The 20,127-nt window shown below is 43.7% G+C and overlaps 3 protein-coding genes across 3 annotated transcripts; 1 reads left to right on the plus strand and 2 right to left on the minus strand.

The window, feature by feature from the left end:
• Nucleotides 1–15: 15 nt before the first annotated feature.
• Nucleotides 16–6,800, plus strand: LOC139330712 (nucleotide sugar transporter SLC35D2-like). Its single transcript, XM_070961780.1, has 12 exons — nt 16–527; nt 819–852; nt 944–1,030; nt 1,116–1,183; nt 1,306–1,377; nt 1,544–1,612; nt 1,846–1,948; nt 2,752–2,844; nt 3,367–3,434; nt 3,702–3,780; nt 3,866–3,948; nt 5,464–6,800. Exons 1-12 carry the CDS (start codon nt 418–420, stop codon nt 5,567–5,569), a joined length of 972 nt encoding a protein of 323 aa, XP_070817881.1. The 5' UTR covers nt 16–417; the 3' UTR covers nt 5,570–6,800.
• Nucleotides 6,801–7,445: 645 nt separating this feature from the next.
• LOC139330716 (transmembrane protein 205) lies at nt 7,446–11,678 on the minus strand. Its single transcript, XM_070961783.1, has 4 exons — nt 11,583–11,678; nt 10,546–10,775; nt 9,715–9,878; nt 7,446–9,630 (listed from the first exon to the last, which is right to left on the minus strand). Exons 2-4 carry the CDS (start codon nt 10,643–10,645, stop codon nt 9,328–9,330), a joined length of 567 nt encoding a protein of 188 aa, XP_070817884.1. The 5' UTR covers nt 10,646–10,775; nt 11,583–11,678; the 3' UTR covers nt 7,446–9,327.
• Nucleotides 11,679–12,162: 484 nt separating this feature from the next.
• On the minus strand, nt 12,163–18,333 carry dhcr24 (24-dehydrocholesterol reductase). Its single transcript, XM_070960828.1, has 9 exons — nt 17,951–18,333; nt 16,900–17,055; nt 16,370–16,475; nt 15,768–15,886; nt 14,706–14,969; nt 14,485–14,628; nt 13,467–13,664; nt 13,205–13,383; nt 12,163–13,038 (listed from the first exon to the last, which is right to left on the minus strand). The coding sequence occupies exons 1-9, from the start codon at nt 18,194–18,196 to the stop codon at nt 12,885–12,887; spliced, it is 1,566 nt and encodes a 521-aa protein (XP_070816929.1). The 5' UTR covers nt 18,197–18,333; the 3' UTR covers nt 12,163–12,884.
• Between the last annotated feature and the right edge of the window lie 1,794 nt (nt 18,334–20,127).

The following is a 20,127-nucleotide window of genomic DNA, read 5'->3' on the forward strand; positions in this document are numbered from 1 at the left end:
GGAAGTGTTGCGGTTGTCATTCCAATATGCATGGATGGAAACAGTATGAGGGAGTAGTAAAGCCGTAGAAAAGCTAACAATCTCCATCCAGCTCCTGCTTCAAGTTTCTAAAAATAAACAAACAAATATCCGCGAGGAGTAAACGTTTCCAGCTCCTTTTGTGAGCGCCACCTCTTGCTGTAGCTATGCCGATAAACCGGGTTTTGCAGTTAGGGACAGTGAAGTAACCACAGACAATTTGGCCGACTCCTCTGTGACGTTCAGACTTGAGGCGGAAGTTGTGAAACGTCAACGTCCCTGGGTTTGTGTGTGCGTGAGTGTGTGTGCGTGAGCGTGTGTGTGGCGGTGGTGAGTGAGCCAGTGAAGTGATGGCAGGGGAAGAGCCGACACTCAGAGAGGAATGAGAACTTGTCGGGGATGGCGGACAAACCTCTGACACTGTTCATGAAGCTGTTTGCCGCCGGGTTTTACGGAGTGAGCTCGTTTCTCATCGTCGTGGTGAATAAAAGTGTCCTCACGAACTACAGGTAACGCTTTCGGTAACGCCCATAACTGTATTAACGTTAGTTGAAAAGCTACCATGTTAGCTAACCTAGCAACTGGAAGCTGTGCTGGCTGGATGGCGGAGCCAGCACGGTGGGGCTCATTAGCTAGCGGCAACTTTTGGCTAGCGAGGCACAGACTGAAATAGGAAAGCTTCACTTATGGTAGCTTTCTAGGAAGCTATGTTTTATCATACCGGTGTTAAGAGCGAGGTTAGCTTCAGTAAGCTGTAACGTTCACGAGGACTAACGGGGAACTTAACTCTGCCGTTCCAGGTTCCCTTCGTCAATATGTGTCGGAATCGGACAAGTAAGTTGAATGCATTTCCCTCTTTGTGCAACGATTTTCCAAACGCATCAGTCCCCGAAAGCGGGTAATGTTCTGTTGAATGTGTGTGCAGATGTTGGCCACAGTGGTCGTACTGTGGGTGGGCAAGGCTGCGAGGGTGATCAGCTTCCCAGACTGTGATGAGAGCATACCTCGCAAGGTGAGTGCCTAAAATGATCGAGGCAGCCTCTCCACAATATAAACAATATGTATGTTCATGTTTTGTTTTTGTTTTTTTTCTACAGACGTTTCCTCTACCTCTCCTTTATGTGGGAAATCAAATCACTGGTCTGTTTGGAACCAAAAGGCTGAAGTAAGTCTCTGAACTGGCTGAATGTTGGTCAAAGGGAAGTTGATCCAGAGCCATCATGAGCTCACTGGGCATGGCTGTTGATGTTTGGCCAAGTTAAAGCAATTTATGTCCTCTTCCACCAGTTTGCCGATGTTTACTGTCCTCAGGAGGTTTTCCATCTTATTCACTATGCTGGCTGAGGGGCTTCTGCTCAAGTAAGATTGCACATGAGTGATAACCCACTTCTCTCAGTCATGTGCTGGTCCTTTTTACTCTGTATGTCACCAAGCTGATGTCTTTGTGCTGTATTGGTGCCTTTTATTTACAGCTCAAAGCAGCCAGATTGAATTTTATAGCTCTACTGTCTTTGACCTTTGGCAGGAAGAAGTTCTCCAGGCCAGTCCAGCTGACCGTATTTACAATGATCCTCGGGGCGTTTATTGCTGCGAGGTAAGTTCTACCACATCCAGGTGTCCCAGCTTGTAACCACAGCAGATTTGCCCTCACTACAAAGGGCTGTCCAGTCCTGATATACGTCCTCACTTAAGTTATATTGTCGTCAGGGTCATTACACACATGTTGTTTATCTGTAGTTAAAGGAGCCTGCTGAAACCGAGCGTGCCCAAAGCTAAGCCATTAGTGAAAGAACACTTTTTGACTTTGGTTTTAATCTCTGTCCTTAGTGCCGACTTGTCCTTTGACCTGCAAGGCTACGTGTTCATTCTGCTGAACGACGTGCTGACTGCAGCCAACGGAGCCTATGTGAAACAAAAATTAGATGCGAAGGTATGTGGCCGCGCCATCTGATGAATAGTAAGCATTGTTGGGTTGGAGCTGTTTTTGGCATTGAGCTGATGTCTGTGAATTCAGAGCCCAAACTGTCCTTCAGCGTCTGGCTTGAAGGAACTCAGTGTAAACAAACACCACGAGTTCTCTTCACTCCCCGCTAAGTCGCTTCACTGTAATTATCACCGTGTGAATCTGTTTTCATAGAGAAAGTATTGTTTGTGTGTAAAAGCGGTGCCGTTGTACTCTTTACTTCCCGTGTTGTCTTGCATTATTTTTAACAGACAGGTTAATTACTGTTGAGTTACGACTGTCTTGGACCTTTTTTTATGTCACACGAGGAGACTGCTCAGCTCTCACATTACAGCAGGGACAGAACTTGGTCCAGATTTAGTCTGTGATGTCTGTAGTGCACCGGCTGCTAATGCCAAGCGAGACGGAGAGGTGTGTGTGTGTGTGTGTGTGTGTGTGTGTGTGTGTGTGTGTGTGTGTGTGTGTGTGTGTGTGTGTGTGTGTGTGTGTGTGTGTGTGTGTGTGTGTGTGTGTGTGTGTGTGTGTGTGTGTGTGTGTGTGTGTGTGTGTGAGTGATATTGTGAGGGAGTGAAAGATGGAGCTGCACGAAACAGAATCAGACAAATGCAAACGAGGCTCTAGTGCAGTGGGCTGGTCATGCCTGACATCTGTATGCTAGTTAGTGAGGAATGCACTGAGAGACTTGTGAATACCCCTCTGTGCTCTGCCTCTGCTTCTTTTTCATGTTCCTGTTGCTCCCTGCCCGTCCGTTTCGATGCCCCGTCTCACAGGAGTTGGGGAAATATGGATTGCTGTATTATAACGCATTATTTATGATCATTCCCACTCTGCTGTTGGCGCTTGTGACCGGAGATATGCAGAAGGTAAGCAGTTCACACATCTTTATTCATAAGGGCTTTGATCATCAGTGAAATGTACATGTGGTACACCATCCAGTTAAGTCCTTGGAAGTAGTTTATGGTGTAGGTACCGATCAGCTCTGGCAAGGTATAATCTTACATGGCAGTGAGTGTGCATACGTGTTAGCATGGGTGTGTGTGCTGTACATATGAGCTGCCTGTTTGTTGGTGAGTGTTGGCAGAGACCTTCTGGTTTGCCCAGCTGGGGCCCAGCAGCCAGAAAGGCACAAAGCAGCCATTATGCACCTCGTAGAGTTATTACAGCAGCGCCTACAGCCTCTCTTGACTGAATAACCTCAGGGGAGATACAGACTGCTACCTTTTTAAAGCTATTGGAAACTCAGTGTTGAATTCGTACGTGTTAGCGTTAGCTGTCATTAGCCTAAAACTTGATGCGCAGATCTCCCAGCCCAGCTCTACGCCTGTCTTATGTGTGCTTTTATGTGCAGACTTCGGTTCTTTCTTACGCTGTGCTTCTCCTCTCAGGCAGTGGAATATGATGGCTGGTCAGATGTGTTTTTCCTCACCCAGTTCATCCTCTCTTGCATCATGGGGTAAGAATACAGGCCAAAGCCTATGAGTGACGAGCGTGCATGTGCAAGCAGGCAGGATTGTGTTTTGTGCCAGAATTGAACATCTGGATTGCACCACATTTCTGTGGTATTGCTATGATATCAGCCACTGAAGTCTAGATTCTGGGCCATCGCTCAAAGCTTACAATCGCTCTTTGTCTTCCGTGTGGCATTAACGTTGCAAAATCTGACTTTGTGCTGGCACAAGCATTGATTCATTTGTAATATGATATGAACGTTGTTTTTCAGGTTCGTTCTGATGTACTCCACTGTGCTTTGTACACAGTACAACTCTGCATTAACAACTACGATTGTGGGCTGCATAAAGGTAGGCAGCGGAGTCATGTGAAGTAATACTTAAATACACTAAAACACAAAGAACTCAGCCTAATGAATCGTTTTCCATTTTGCAGAATGTCCTGGTGACATACATCGGGATGGTGTTCAGTGGAGACTACATTTTCTCTTGGACTAACTTCATAGGTTTGAATATCAGGTATGAAGCAGCAGGTTTATTTTCTAATCTACGCTCAAATATCTAGCTTTTTTTTTTTTTTTTGTTCAACCACACTCGGGACCAGCCCAAGCTGCTTTGTGGTCTGATGCAGAGTTCCTCCCCCAGCACTATTCTCACACAACTGGCACTCCAGCACATACATTTTGCATTGTATGGTCACAAAACACATTGAGTCAGTTACACAGAAACATGAGAGGGGACTTTAAATGCCATATTATCATATTGTGTTGACTTGAGTCACGCTAGCAGCTTTGCTGTAAGATTTGAGATTTCACTCTGTTGGTTCACCGCTTTGATCCAGACTGAAATATCTCAACAGCTATCAGATGGATTGCCATGAAATTTTCTACAGACCTTCATGGCTCCTAGATGTTGAATCCTAATGACTTTGGTTACTTGATTCATGGTTCCCAAAAGTTCTTTGATTGGGGAAAGCTCGCCATCTATAGGCCCGCCCTGACATTGTCATGGGGGTGTGTTGTGTTTCAGTCAGTTGTGTCACCTCTCATGAGGAGTCGACCTCACAGAAAGTGGTTCAGTGGCATGAACTGCAGACACAAGAGTGAAAGAGAAAGCGAGGAAGAATGAAGGGGAGAAAAGGAAATGAGATATGCACACCTGTGGAGAAAGCAGGTGAAAATGTGTTGAGATGAAAAGAGTGAAGAACAGGGGAGGAGAGGAGGGCAGATGGAAGAGAATAAGATATGCATTTAATCTTTCTTGCATCTTAAGTATGTAAGAATGGAGCCGTGGGAGTGAGAGAAGAAGAGGAAAGGCAGACAGAGTGAACAGGAGTTCAAATGAAGTGCTGTTAGATAACATATTCCCATGTTGTTTATCCTCTCATGCTATTCCCTAATGCCCTGTAGTCACAGGGCCCTAATAGAATCAGCGTGGGCTGTTATGATTACGTTAAACCAATCAAAACTGGGCCTCAGCTGTGCTCAGCCCACTCTGGGGAACTCTTTGTTTTTCACTCAGCTCATTATGTTCCGTACATCGCATTTTCCACGGTTAGCACGTAGCGCATTAGCTTGACGATTGCTCTTGTTTCTGGCTGTAAACAAACTAAATGATGTTAATCCTGTCGAGCAAAAGAGGAAGTCAGCGCCGACACAGATGTCACTGATACTAACGGGCCAATCAGCTGCAGGAATCTAAATATGCCTGCTGGATCTTGTTGAGAGATATGATGAAAGTTACGACTGATGACCTGCTGCAACATGTTTGCGTTACGCTGACACAAATGACAACATGATTTTCAACTCTTACTCTGCCTGCAGTTATCAGATTATTTTTTATAGCTTCTTTAACTTTGATCCAAACCAAATGTATTAAAAACCAGTTCTGTTCCTCCCTAAACACCGCGTGAAGCTGCCATCTTATCGGATGGTTAAACACAAACCTGATGGTGTGCCTTGCAGCGTTTGATGCTGTTGTACAGGTGTGAAGTGTTTGCGTACTTTGACGTGGTTGCTGTCCTTGTTGCTGCAGCATTGCAGGCAGCCTGGTGTACTCCTACATCACTTTCACGGAGGAGCAGTCCAACAAAGCAAGCGAAGGCACCAAGCTGGACATCAAGGGCAAAGTGGTTGTATGACAGAGACACTGGATTTTATTATTTTTATGCTGATGAACAGGAAAACTCTATTTTTAGTACGACTTTTATTTATGGAGTATTCTAGCAGCGGAGTCGATGGGTGGTGTTATGGAAGCTTCCTTTCCGCGTTGTGGAAATGGAGCCGTCTGTGGGTGCATTTTTCAATGGTGTCTTTTTCTTATATTTCTATTTTGATACCGTACATGTGATCATTGAGAAGAAGGGAAACATGGAAGCAGTATTATTTATATTACAACATTCGCTGACAATTAGACAAAACAAACGTTCAAAGGTAAATGTTTGGATGACGTGATGTTTCCTGAACACAGGAGCGAGCAGCTGGAGTGACGGGGTGTTTTAAGCATGGGTGTGTACTGATGAGTCGTGGGAATATTTAGTAATGGCTATTTTAAAGGCACAATCCTTATTTTTTATTGCCTTTTCTGGTTTGCTGTTTACAAGGAATGTAACTTTAGATGCCTTCTAAGCACAGCGAGATGCACTGACGCTTGTTATCCGTTGTTTCAGTCTTTTCGTACACCTCTTTTGAATTTTGCGCGTATACTGTTAAAAGCTTGTTCCAGACAAACGGTAATGACAGTGATCTAACCTCATCCTCCAAACAACCAAAGTGGATGGGCAGTAGGCTGTCAGTTCCCATCAAGGATTGTGGCTTTAAATACTGTTTGCTGCCTCCTTTTGGGAGATAATTTAAGATTACAGTTTACATGTTGCTCCCTCAGTATTACAGAACGGTTGTTGTGGACTTTCCAAGGCTGTAACTGGTTCTCTCTATGCAGAATTAACAGTACTTATGGTTTGTTGTTTGTACAAGGGGATCCATTTGTTCTTTTTTTTCTTGACACATTATCGCACTTTTAACTGGGGTAGCACCTGCAACAAGGGTGAAACCGAATGGCCTCACCTTCAGTTACATTCATTGTTGAGATTGAGATTACTGTACTTTCCTGAAATGTACATTTCAGGTTTTTTAAGTGTTACAAGAGAAAATGGTTTTCTAAACCTTTAATAGTCAGGTACAAGTGTTGACTTTTGTTTCTTTTTTTTACATTTTTATCGCTGTCATTATATATTTATTACTTTTTTAGACTAATATTCATTTTGTAGGTGGGGTGGCTTGTGCATTGTGGATGCTGATCTCATCTCAAACACAGTAACCATGGATTTGTAGCAATGATGTATTTTTACATTAAAAAAAACTTCTTGACACAATGTGTTTGTTGGGATTTGTTGTTCAAATTGAGCCATTTCAGCACCTCGCAGCTTGTTTACAGAGAACGCGCTCAGGTGCTCACCATCTGCACAAGATGTGATCATAAAAAGACTTAACCAAGATCAGGAAGTTACTGTTTTCTGATGTGGCTCAAAGGTGGATAATTTATCAGTTATGAAACTGAAGCTCTTTTTAGTATTTTGGTTCCCTCTTCTGACAAAAATCAAACATTTTCTCATCACCGCCACAAGGAGTCACCAAAATCCACCATCAAACATTTTCAAACCTGAGGCATAGCTGATTTTTTTTTTTTTTTTTTTGGCCACTTTACGTACAACAATTTACAGAGGACACCATAGGAACTGATGTCTTTTTCATCTGACCCTCACACTCTAATGCAGACACTGAGCTCTGCATAAAGGGCTTCAAATCCTACCATGCTCACCTTAAATACACGTAAACATCATAAAGACTTCAAGCTATAAATCGCAATTTCAAGCTCAGTTATTTGCTGCTTTTAAAACCAGTTTACTAAAGAATAGAGAAGAAAAAACACCCTTTATACTAACCAATACTACTCTGCAGATAAAATCAGTGGTAAGCTTTGCCTGCACTTCCTGAGCAAATATTACAGATCAATCTGGAGAGGAGATGAAGTGTTTTAATACAAAAGAGAAAGAAAAAAACAACAGACCACATAACAGCTCATGACCTCTGACCTCACTGGTCTTCGGGCGACTTACATTCAGTATACATAAGCCACATCAACAGATAAAACCCATTACTCAAACACATCAGAACCTGGCATTAAAACCCACAAATTAATGAAAAAGGTCTAAAATTTAACATCCTAATATAGCTTTAACATTTATGCGCAAAACTGTCGAAGACAGAAATCAAATTTTATATTAATTTAAACTGGCCAAGCCAACAGGCAACACCACATAGAGGATGTGTACGCCTTAAAACAACTACCAAGTAATATTGCATTGTGTTTGCTGGTTAAAGGCACATAATGAGCATCTTCATCAGTCCAGTCAGAACAATAAAAACAAGAGTTTTAGAAACTACTCTGCTGCCTCAGCCCTGACAATGAAAGCACTGTTGGTGCAGACGTCGTTTTTTGCTTTGGTTTAATGGACATGTATTGCAGACGAATGCAAACAGAAACTAGAAGAACAGAAGAAAGAAGAAACACACGGACAGAACGGCTTCCGCAAGCAGTTACTACGAGGAAGGGCCAACACAGAGGAAGAGGTTTGTTAACATAATTTCAACATGTGCAAAAAAAAAAAGACAACAGTATAGAGCTGACAGATCCTCTTTGCCTGATGTGTGAAATAAAGAACGACGCAAGTACATTCAGACGCCTGAGAACTATGCTGCACAGAGCACAACTCAAATACCATTTGGCTTCAGCTCCAATCATGGCTGTACAACTTCCCAACAATCGCACCGCCATGTTTGAAACAGCACAGAGGCGTTAAAGAACAAAGCAGAAACACACGTGAGTAATTCAGGCGACAGACTAATTCTCATTTGAGGCACGCTGTAAGGTAGCAATGTCCATGGCGGTCATACTGCGATGATAGTGAACGGGTTGAGCGCTGAGATATCATTCAAGTCTTTCAACAGAAGACCAACACTACACGTGAAGTGACAATTCTGATGCCCGCCTCCTCCACAGGTCCACGCTCACTCACCTCAAGGACACACTAAGAACAGCACAGGCTCTACCAGTCTGCAGATCAATACACTGGAACTGTTTGCAAACACCAATAAATTCCAATATCATGACCAAATCCCTGGGGCCAGGGTGTTTTGGATGAGCAGTACTGATTGTCTAGCATATAATAAAAGTGTCTGAACCCTTTTTTCATACTGGCGGAGAGCAGCACAGGTGCTCTTAAGCCAGACAAACCTGTGACACTACACTGCTCCCAAGGTATTAAAACTGCACCCAAACAGGATGAGCAGGACTGAGCAGCATGAGAGAAGTTCCCTTAATAAAGATGCCTTTCTGTTGCTTACATGCGGTATAAAAATGTGTAGTGCACTGGGGCTATTTTCTGCTATGCTGTTTCTGATACTGCATGTACAAAGTTGTTGATAACACTGCTTGTGTTTTGCGTTCCTGAAAGGTACCATAGTGTAATGGTAAGAGGGAATCTCAAGGGTGCCACCAGCCTCTGCCACACTAGGTGAAAGGTGAGGCATTACTCACCACAGGAACTGATTTCTCCCTACAAACTTTAGGAGCTTCAGTGAACCTGCTTGTCTCAAAACCGATAAAAGACTGAGGCCTAAGCTGAGCACGGAGGCTGTATGCTTTCATTATTCCCCAAGGCACAAGAACAACAAGGCTTACCTGACTTTCTACCTTACACCGAATAAGGCAGACAAAGACTTGCATTAAATATATAACTTACTGCTTTGATACAAAAAAATATGACTTTCTAGATTTGTAAGGTGTGAGGGTGACTATTTTTCAACAATGTAACAGTCCAGCTGCTGTGCGTCATTTCTAAAGCGTGACGAGGTTCTCAGCCATGTAACAGAGGCTGTAGAAGTTGCAGCCGATGCAGCAGAGGTTACAGAGCGAGGACAGCAGTCTGTACAGCCATAGGCGACCACTGAGGTGTCTGTATTTGACGTCTGTCTCACACAGTTTGGCGTAAGCTTCGCGGTTCGACGACAGGCCGATGTCCTGACCTAACCCACACGCCTGCTCGATGAGGTGCATGTCTGCCATGATCTCTGATGTCATTTGGCCAAACCACTGGGCGTTCACGGCCGCTACCGTCACCGACACGAAGAAGATGAAGATCTGGTGGGGAGGGTAGAGGAGAGATTAAAGGAATATTCAAAAGAGGGTTTTATGCAATGCAATCATGTGGAGCAAACAACGCACCTGAAAGGCTTCTCTCTCATCCAGCATGTCGCTGGGGTGATACACAGCGTAGATGGTGAGGTTAAAGAAGGCACAGGCTGAACCCAGGTGGAGATAGAACGGGACAAGACGACTCTGGATGAAGCCATAAGTGTGTCTGTTCAGGTGGTTGTCCATCACAAAGCCTGTGCAGAAACCAGCACTGCTAAGTTAAAGTTGGAGTAAGATTAATCATCATTCCAATGTTAGCACATACGCTGTAATCACACTACCCTTATTAGAGTTCAATCCAAATATTTAACACATGCTCTGCGTTACTTCTCTGCTCTTTGCTTTTAATTAGACTGTTTAAATACTGTTTATGTATATACAGCCACCATGATACCACGCAAGAGCAATATGGCAAAACACAGGGTTTATGTTTGAATACTGGCAGCAATGTACAGAGGTCAGAGGGTCATTTTCAGTTAAAATTTAACTATCGTGCAGAACATGCAGACAGGGGTGTGAATTGCATAGCTCTCCAACCAAAGACACCCCGGATTGCAGATACAGTTGATACTAAGGCATAAAAAGGCATCTGGGTGATTCAGTCATGTGTGGTGTGTGAATGCGCACCAATCGCTCACACTCACAGGAGGTGTGAGACCACATGTAAAGAACACCTGTGTCATTATTGTGTTGTCATTGTAGCATGACAATAAATGTCATCAACACACTCTGCATCCTGAATGAGTTACAGGCTTCTCCCTTTCTTTCCCTCCACATCGCTCTCTTAGGTTTCTAACCTTTAAGTGTACTTTTATCATCTGTCCGTGTGTGTGTGTGTATGTGTGTGCTCTTGGTACCAACTTGAAATGAAGGTGACCCAAATCTGCATTCCCCAGTAGGTGGAAAGCAGCAGCAGCTGCAGCAGCTTCACTGTGAACGTGGGCTCCTGGTCGGTGGCCATGCTTCCTCCTCAGCCTCTCTCCTCTCCAGTCTGGACTTCACTGTCGTCTCCAAAACTGCACCGTCTAGAAAGGCCAGTAATGCTTTCTCCTACTTGTCTGGAGGGCACTCGAAGCTCCACCCCAGAGCCTCTGTGAATATGACCAATGTGTAAAAAACGAGGTAGGTAAAGCTGAAAGTGGGTGAAAGTACACATGAGCCAAAATGTTTAACTCCAGCCGCTGCAGGTCAGAGTTCTCTCACTGCTACTGTGCAGGCCAAAACCACACCTTCAGATAAGAACACACCCGTGGTTACTGGAACAGGGACAGCTTACCCAGCTTCGGAAAATAAATAAAACGTCCAACAGGTTCGTGTTGTATTTCTGACACGGCATGAATCAGGTGGAACACTGTGTACCCCAAACGGTCCACAAACTTCCGCACTGTTGTCAAGGAAACCAGGTCGCCCTTTCGACCTTATCGCCGTGCAGCACTAAAATAAAACCGCACGCGCGCACATCCCACTGTAATACTCACTATTCAAGCAGCTAATATGAGCTAACTACAGTAGCTAAAAGTCAAAGTCTGCCGTCTAAAAACGAACAGCATTTCTAAACTGTTCAACATAAACCGACAGCAGAAAAAGGGCGACGAACGTCCAAAGTCACCTTCGCAAAAACAACTTATTTCGAAAACTAACGCCCGCTTTTCTCATGAGCTAACGCTAATTATGATACCACCGTTTAGCAGAGGGTGAAACTACACTGATTAGCAGCTAGCGTTAGCTAAAGTTAACTGTGGAACTTAGCCTAACAGTTAAGTTAGCTTCACTGTTACTGAGGTAACAGTTCACTGCCCTTTAAGTCAGCTAACCGTTATCTAATCATGTTGACAGAAAACTGAGTAAATACCATCACTTTGAGTACTTTGAGTGTAAAGACTCTAAAAACAGCCTACCTGTTGCTAATAACTCCTCGAAGCCTGAAGCTGATGTCTTCGGCTCTGACTTAGTTAACTCGCCGGCTAGTAGCTGTCTGCTACGCTGCTAACACTGAAAAAAGAGGAGGGCGGAACCGCAAGAGCGATGTGGTCTGGAGAAAGACCCCGCACGGCTGACACCGCCCCTCTCAGGTACAACCTCCTCCAGACTGAGGTAAAACACAGGTAACTGAGGTGGAGAGCCGCCCGCTTCAGTCTCTGTGCTGTGTAATATGTAAAGAACATAAAGACTTAAAGCTGCAGGCTGAGAGGTCCACATGCAGACCAGGTATGTTTTAAAACCCTTAAGTCTGATCAAAACTAGATAAAACCGGTGAGTCACTGCTGTGTTTTCATATGACTTTCACAAAATAAACAAATGTTTGCAGTTATTCAAATAAAGTGAGATAATTGTTAGTAGCACACGTTTGCTTTGACCGTATGCCAACACATAGGAAAAAAGTTAAAGGCCAAACCGAAGAACCAAGATCAGGTTTGACCTGTGATGTTATTCAAATAAAGTTCAATGAATCTGTTCAGAGCAAATACAGAGTGGACTGAGTTTGATGGCCGCATGGTTTTTATTTCCAGCTGCTGTAGAATCTACATGTAAAAAAGAGTGCGAATGATTTTTATTGTAGACAAGAGGTTTCAATTTTTGAAATCCTTACACAGTTCTGGTGAAATTATCTGATTTTAAAATCAAAACAGTGGCCTGTAAGTTACAATATATATTTTAGATTTATCAGAAAAGCATCTATTTTAAAATACATGGATGCTGCTGGTAAGGAGGCCACGTTTTCAGCGTGCATGGCACTGTGGAAGCTGTAGGTAAGGCTGTAGGTAAAACAACAACAGATAAGGTAGTAAAGCAGGGAAAGCTGCCTGACATATGTGCACATTTTAAAAAACAAATAAAAAGTTTGGTGCAGTATGTTTTCAGCAAGTAGGAGAGCATAAGCCATATGTGACATATGGTCACGCAATCCATGAAATCAGAACGTGAATGTAGAAATAAACTAAAAGTGTACAAAAAGATGGAGAAGAGAATACCTTCATGACGTCAACTCATTACAATACTTATGCTCCTGTTCACATTGATAGAAGGGCCTCTTAAGACACAGTGTGGCTGCCAAAAATAACACATTTTAGCTTATATTTGTGTGTTCAAATCAACAGATTGATTTTGTTGAAACGTCCACAAACTAGTGTGAGCTGCAGACAGACGCCTCAGCGTATCTGAGACTCAGGGCTGAGGTCAGGTGCCAGTACTCGGGGGAGTCAGTGTCGGGCAGCTTTACAGATTTTGTCGTAAACCTCGGGGAAGGCCTCCTTACAGCCGAGCTCCTCTCTCAGTCTGTGGTACAGCTGTCCGTCAAACATCTCCCAAAACTCCTCTCGGTCCATGTACACATCTGCATACAGCATCTGGAACCTGCAGGAGGCGGACGGCACATGTGCAGACGCAGCATGAATGTAAACATTTTAAATGCTTCAGTGCATGCATGTTTAATATTTCTCAGCTGCGAAAACATCAACGCACAGATTATGACATTCTTTTCGTTACCGATGCTCAATTTCATGTATTATTTGAGACTCACCCATGCACCTCTCTGACAAACTTCTCCAGCTGACGCGTTGATGCTTTAGCTTCAAAGTGTTTGACTTTGGGCTCTCCATAAGCCCCAATATCCACATACAACTCCTCCTCTTGACCTTTGGGGTGGACCATCCCTCTGCCGGACGGCAACAGGAACGGACACAGCCACAGAGGGTAAACCTGAAACAACACAAGACACGCAAGGGTTCAAGCAGGAGAACGTACGATCAAACGAGCGTTCAACAGCGTCATTCACATCTTACGTTGATGTCCTGGTGGAAGCGTGTGATGGCAGCCTGCAGGTGCTTCATGGGAACCAGCATGTCCTGGACAACATGGTGCTGTTCATAGAGCCGTCTGATGGCCTCTCCCTGGGTGAGCTTCAGCAGTGAGATCTTAGGAGGGATCATCCATCCGAAAAGCCAGCGAAACACCGGGTTGTTGCCAAAGGGAATAATGTCCTGGAGAAAGGACACAAATACACACAGAGACAGGTTAAAACAGGTTAAAAAGACAATGAGGCTCTTCTTTGGATGGCTTGCCGGACACCAGAAGTGCTTTTAAGATGTCATGTTGGCCAATATTAGATTGAATTTTATTAGAAATTAATTTCAGCCTTCCCTTCTGAGATTTATACCATTTCCATTTAATGTTACAATAACATGAACAAGTATATTTGCGGTGGCTTTTTCATTATATAATGCTGAATTTTGACATGAGGATAGAATATGTCATAATATCTGTTTAATGTAAAGGGGACGCTCATACAGTCCAGTTGCATTCCTCCTAATTTCCACCAGAGGGCAGCAACAGATAGACATACATAGCAATGGCGTCAATCACAAACTGTTGATTGATGGTTTAATCAAAGCATCAGCCCTATTTCTGTCTGACTTTCCTCTGCGCTGTCTTCAAAACCCTTTCAAAACCCAACAGCCCCCAAAAGCCCAAAGCCAGCTCCTGGAGATGTCTGTCAAACCAATACTATGCATAATTCATCACACCATTTACTGTTACAGAAAATAAAGGATGCCAAGCCCTTCTCACTAATGGATAATGGTGTGTGTGTGTGTGTGTGTGTGTGTGTGTGTGTGTGTGTGTGTGTGTGTGTGTGTGAGAGAGAGACAGAGACTGTGCATTAGTGTGTAATAAAGAGATGTGAGCAAGGAGTTGATAAGATGATGACGAGCTAAAATCTGGCAGATGTTTGCAGTCCTTTAATGTAACGGAAGCAGCCCCGCTCTGTGTGTGTGTGTGTGTGTGCGTGTGTGTGTTTTGTACCTGAAGCTCCCAGAAGATGCTGCGTGTGTGTCTATGATAGTACTGTCTCAGAGGGATGTATTCAACTCCGGCCTGGTCGGTCTTCAGGTAGCTCTCCACGTGTTTAAAGAACCAGGGTTGAAAGTGCAGGCCGATTCTATTAATCTGACCAAAGAGGGAAAAGGAGGTTAATTGTGACAAAATATGTGAAAACAACTCAAACATGCTCACAAACTCCTTACCTTATCAGGCTCAGTATAGTCAGTCATGGTTCCCGTCATGATGACAGCGGTGTCCAGACTGTACTGGATGCCCTCAACAAATGTGTTCTGCTTGTTCTGTGATGCTTCGGTGAAGCGTTTACAGATGTTCTCCAGTCCTCTCACCGGCTCGTAGCGCAGCTTCACCCACCCTTTAGCAGGGACGATCTTAATCTCAGCTGCAACCAGGAACCCCAGAGTTCCACAGGACCACGGGACGGCGTGGAACAGGTCCGAGTTCTCCTCCTATGTGACAGAAATGTCAACTTTTTAAACTGAGCACAGATGTGTGGCACGCTGGCGGTGATGAATGTGGTCTCGGCCTTCCGGGTTTCTAACGTCAGGCTATTTGTCTTGCGCGTTGGCTATTAGATCTTAGCAAACCTCGCAGCATCGACCATTCATCTCCTCCACAAGAGGCCCACACTCTGCTTTACACACCACAGTTACACAGCACACTGCAACTCCAGGCTCCGTATCACCACTTCAGTTTATTTATTAGTTTATTTTGTTTATACATTAAGCTAAAAAAAAGCTAAGGGAGTTTGTGAAATGTAGCAAACTTGCAGCTCACATAGATCTCGCAGCTGAAAATATGCAGGGTGACCCGAGTTATGCTAACAAGCTATCCTCTTGAGGTACAAAGTGGTATTACAAGACAGGACGGGCCGGCGCTAGCTGGTTAGCATGCTAACTTCAGTAGATCGCAACACAACACAGACGTCTTTGACATGATGTCAAAACTGTTTTCAAGAGTGCGTGCGGAAAATTTCTTTACATGTTACCATGGTGATCCCTGTCAACATGAGCCAACTCTGTGACCCTGGAAACCAGAGTCGACCCTAAAGATGGCATGCTAACTCGCTAATCTCATTGCAGGATGCAGGTCCCCTGGAGATCATGCACACACACACACACACACACACACACACACACACACACACACACACACACACACACACACACACACACACACACACACACACACACACACACACACACACACACACACACACACACACACATCACACACTCCATACTCACCTCAGTGCAGCGTACTAAGCTGCCATCAGCTAGAACCAGTTCATACGCAACACAGATGTGCTGAAACAGGCCGTAAATGTGAGAGGAAGACTCAATGCCTGTACCCATCACCAAACCACCTGAGAGAGGGAATGAAAGGTTTGTTCTTAGTAATTTAATTTCTTTCCAGGTGAGAACAACAGTGTGCAAACACACAAGCAGAGAGCAGCTTTTGCCTGCAGGGAGCGAGTATGTATGTGCCTGCATGGACATGAGGATAAATGAATGTACCGCGGCCTGATGGGAAAACATTAGACTGTTGAAGCGCAGTTTATAGCATCAGGAAATCCATTATGAAACCCGATCCAGGGGTGCTTCCAACACTGCAGCCATTTCCTCCCAGTTTCATCTTTTGAGCTACAACATCAATCCTCTAACACAATTAGAGATGTGGCTGAGGCTCTGAACAGGGGCTGATGTAGGAGATGCAGGATCTACATCACTGAACGAGCTGTGGAAATCATCAGCACACTTTCTCTATTTCTAGAAACACGAGAGCCACAGCTGATGCAACCGTGCGACGGTTCCCCAGAAACTACTCCACAGTAACACAGACAACATACCCACAGTGAGGTCATCGAGCTCGGGCAGCACTGGCAGCGTCCAGCCAATAGAGTTGAGGAGAGCGGTCACCTGACCCATGTTGGCCAGCGGCTCAACTCTCACCACCTAAAAAACAAACATCACTGTGAGTAAAGGTCCATCACATCACTGACAACACAAAATCCAGCCAGTTCGAGTGAGAATGACTGAGTTGTGTCATCGTACAGATTGTCTATTCTACTGGTTAACAGTACAGGTAAAAGGTATAGGTATTTCAGGTATTTTACGCAGATATCAGCATAAATTTCGTGACAATCCATCCCATACTTGTTGAGATATTTCAGTCTGGACCAAAGTGGGGGACGTCTATAATCATCTATGGTAACCTATGACAGTCTTATGTTATTTGGCTGGATATTTTTTACATATTACATACATATTTTTTGTCGTCTGTGAGTAAAGCTCACTGGAATCGAATGTTTAAACGCGTGGAAACACTAAATCTGCCGAACACGCGGGACGCCAACACGCCCCTGCTGTCTCTTCCTACCTGCCTCTTTGTGTCCACCTCCAGAATGTCCATCAAATTGATCTTGATGTTCTTGTGGGTCTTCTTGTATTTGCCCACTCTGAGAGATACAGTGAGCCAGCCGGGTCGACCCGTGCACATGTAGGTCTTACTGCCCTCCTTCCTCCATTCACGCACCTGGAACGTGTCAGAATATGCGATACAGGGAAGAACAGGTTATGATCTTTGTATGTATTTACCTGTTTTACTCAGTCACCATCACGAATCATTCTGAAGACAAATATTACCAAAAGTGAATCTTATTGTCGAAGGAATTTTGCTAAAGTGAAGCCATTTCTCTAGAAGTCAGATACTGAGAAAACAACATATTCACAACACGTGTCAGACTTGATTTCCAGATTAAAGGGACGGGCGCTGTAGTCTGTCGTTTGACTGCTTTATTTAACAAATCTTTTAAATACCTGAACTGCTTAGGACAGTCGCTGCTTGGCTGCACTAACTTACAGTGAACGTGAACTTGCAGGCCCAGTTAATTCAAATCCAGTTAGTCAGATGCGCGTCTAATTATCCCCATCACTGAAAGTTACACATCAAGAATGCATTTTATAAGAGCTGTGACGATGATGTAATAATTGATTTCTGTGGCAGCCATGGCAAAACCGCGCTGTCCTCCTGATGCCGTCCATTTGCATGGAAACCAGGTAAATAAGCAACAGGTACAAAAAAAACCCTTACATAATAACTGACTGAGTGAGATGAAGCAACAGCACCAGCGTTTCAACCCCCATATCAGAAGGCACTTCTACACTCTCATCTGAAACATAAGCAGCCTCTGGGAGTTTTTCACTACCCATGATCCCCTGCAAGACACACGCAACACAGTGAACTCACTCTGCTCATCACGCAGGTACCATGATACACTAAATTTAACGATAGATGTGATTTTGAATCTATCTGAAAAATCACGGCTAAAATGTGAGCTTAACGTCTCTGTTTGCACACCGCATGAGAAGAAGCATCACACCGCACACGCGCACACCTGTGCGTGCACGCACAGATGATGGAGACTCACCTGTCGCTGGATGTCTCTCACGCGCTGGTCGTGCAGTTTGGGCGCAGAGCACATCTTGAAAATGAGCCACGCGCGCACATAATAATACACATCAAATATGACGGAGAGCGGCATCAGGAACAAACACACAAATATCCACCTCTGGTGAACGATCACGTAATCTAGACCTTTGACTTTGATCCACAGGAGGAACATGACGACCACGCCAGCTAAATACAACAGCGGATCCATTCTGATCACGTCCATGTCTGCACGCGCCCCTGACTCAAAGTATGTGCCACACTTCTTTAACTCCACCACGTCGAAACTCCGTATTTATTAGTCTAACAGCAAACCCCGAAATCCTGATCGCCTCTTCTCTGTGATAGGTCAAATCTACTCTCATTGGCTAAAATCACCGAAGAGGCGTGACCGCACGCCAGAGCCTCGCGCTTATTGGTCAAATAAGTGACTGTAGGGAATTCTAGTGCCGTAGCCTTTCTGACCTTCAACCAATCATAAAGCTCAGAGGCTGTCACACCATGCGCGCGCCCTGTCACAACACTGCCAGAAGCAGCCATTGAGAAAGTCTGAGGAGTAGATTAAAACAGATCTTAACATCTAAAAATGTGACCGATTCAGAATGTGGATCAGTTTTCTGGTACGCGTGGTCTACAAACTGACTGATTTAACAAACTTTATCAGTTTTAATTCAAGTTTTTTATTTGGCAATTGCTGTCAAACAGTCAGTGGCGATGAAATTCTTATTCTAGGCTAAGAAACTCACCTGAGTGACAAAGTAAAAATGAGAATTTAAGACATAAAACAGTGGATAAGTTAAATTATAGAAGAAAAAACAACATAGGCTATTTATAACTGAATAGAACGACACACAATACAGTGGTAGACTGGTGTACAACAGGCTAGCATTAAAATGAATAGACTGTAGTACAGACAGGATAGTGCATGAATACAGGCACATGCAATCAGTGGCCACTTTATTAGGTACATCTGTTCAATCTAATGCAATCCAATACAACTGATCCGCCATAAAATCTGCTTTTATGGTGCCTATAATGTTTTTTGTTTGTTTGTTTTTGACACTATGGATTTTTCATTGTGTATTTATGGGTTCAGTTAAAGGTTTAATTACACTGTGTAATTAATTAATTATTTATTTAATTTTTAGCCATACCAGAAGTATGCCTTTAAGGATGGAAATATCTGTCAGTCACTTTCATCCAGATGGAAATATCTCAACAGTTACGCCTGTTCAATGTGTGGCCACAACTGTTGGTTTAGACATGCATGTTTCTCCTCAAGGCGAATTACAACTTCTTTGCAGATCTGAGTTTTCATCGAGCGCCATCATCGGCTGTGATAGGTCAAAACTTGGTCGAGTAAATAACTGTAATTCTAGCGCTGTAGCCTTTCTGAACTTCAACCAATCATAAAGCTCAGAGGCTGTCACACCATGCGACTTCCTGTCACAGCACTGCCAAAAGCAGCCATTGGCAAAGTCTGAGGAGTAGATTAAGATTCTTGAAATTCTTAAAATCTAATAATGTGTCAGTTTCAGCATGTGGATGCAGTTTTCTGGTACACGTAGCCTACAAACTGACTGATTTAAAAACTTTATCAGTTTTAACTGTCAAGTTTTTTAGGAAGAACATGCAAACTTCACACAGAAAGGCACTGCCCGGGGATCGAACCGGCGACCTTCTTGCTGTGAGGCACGCGCACTACCTGCTGTGCACCGTGCCGCCCTCGTCCTGATTTCAGTTCATCCAAATCTTTGGATTCTGCCCAATCTACCCCATCATCCTCAGCTGTCTTTTCTGTTGCTAATGAGCTCATAATAGCACTTAATATCGTAAAAATCATGGCCTACACATTAAACACCAGCATGTTAGCATGCTAATGTTAGCATTCAGCTTAAAGCACTGCTATGCGTGAATACAGCTTCACAGAGGTGCTAGCACGGCTTTACTTTGGTCAAGTTTATTTTATGTTTCATTAATTGATTTTTTATATGCATATTGTGTTCTCATATGTATGGTCTAAATCGTAATCTAAAAAAAATTCAATTGCATATAAAATTCCACATTTATATACTTTTCTGTTTGCTAAAACCAAGAATCAGATTCAAATTCCTAAAAAAAAGACATGACTTAGTCTAGATAGTAATGAACTAATGA

This window comes from Chaetodon trifascialis, chromosome 4, assembly GCF_039877785.1.
Source record: "Chaetodon trifascialis isolate fChaTrf1 chromosome 4, fChaTrf1.hap1, whole genome shotgun sequence".
Taxonomy (NCBI): domain Eukaryota; kingdom Metazoa; phylum Chordata; class Actinopteri; order Chaetodontiformes; family Chaetodontidae; genus Chaetodon; species Chaetodon trifascialis.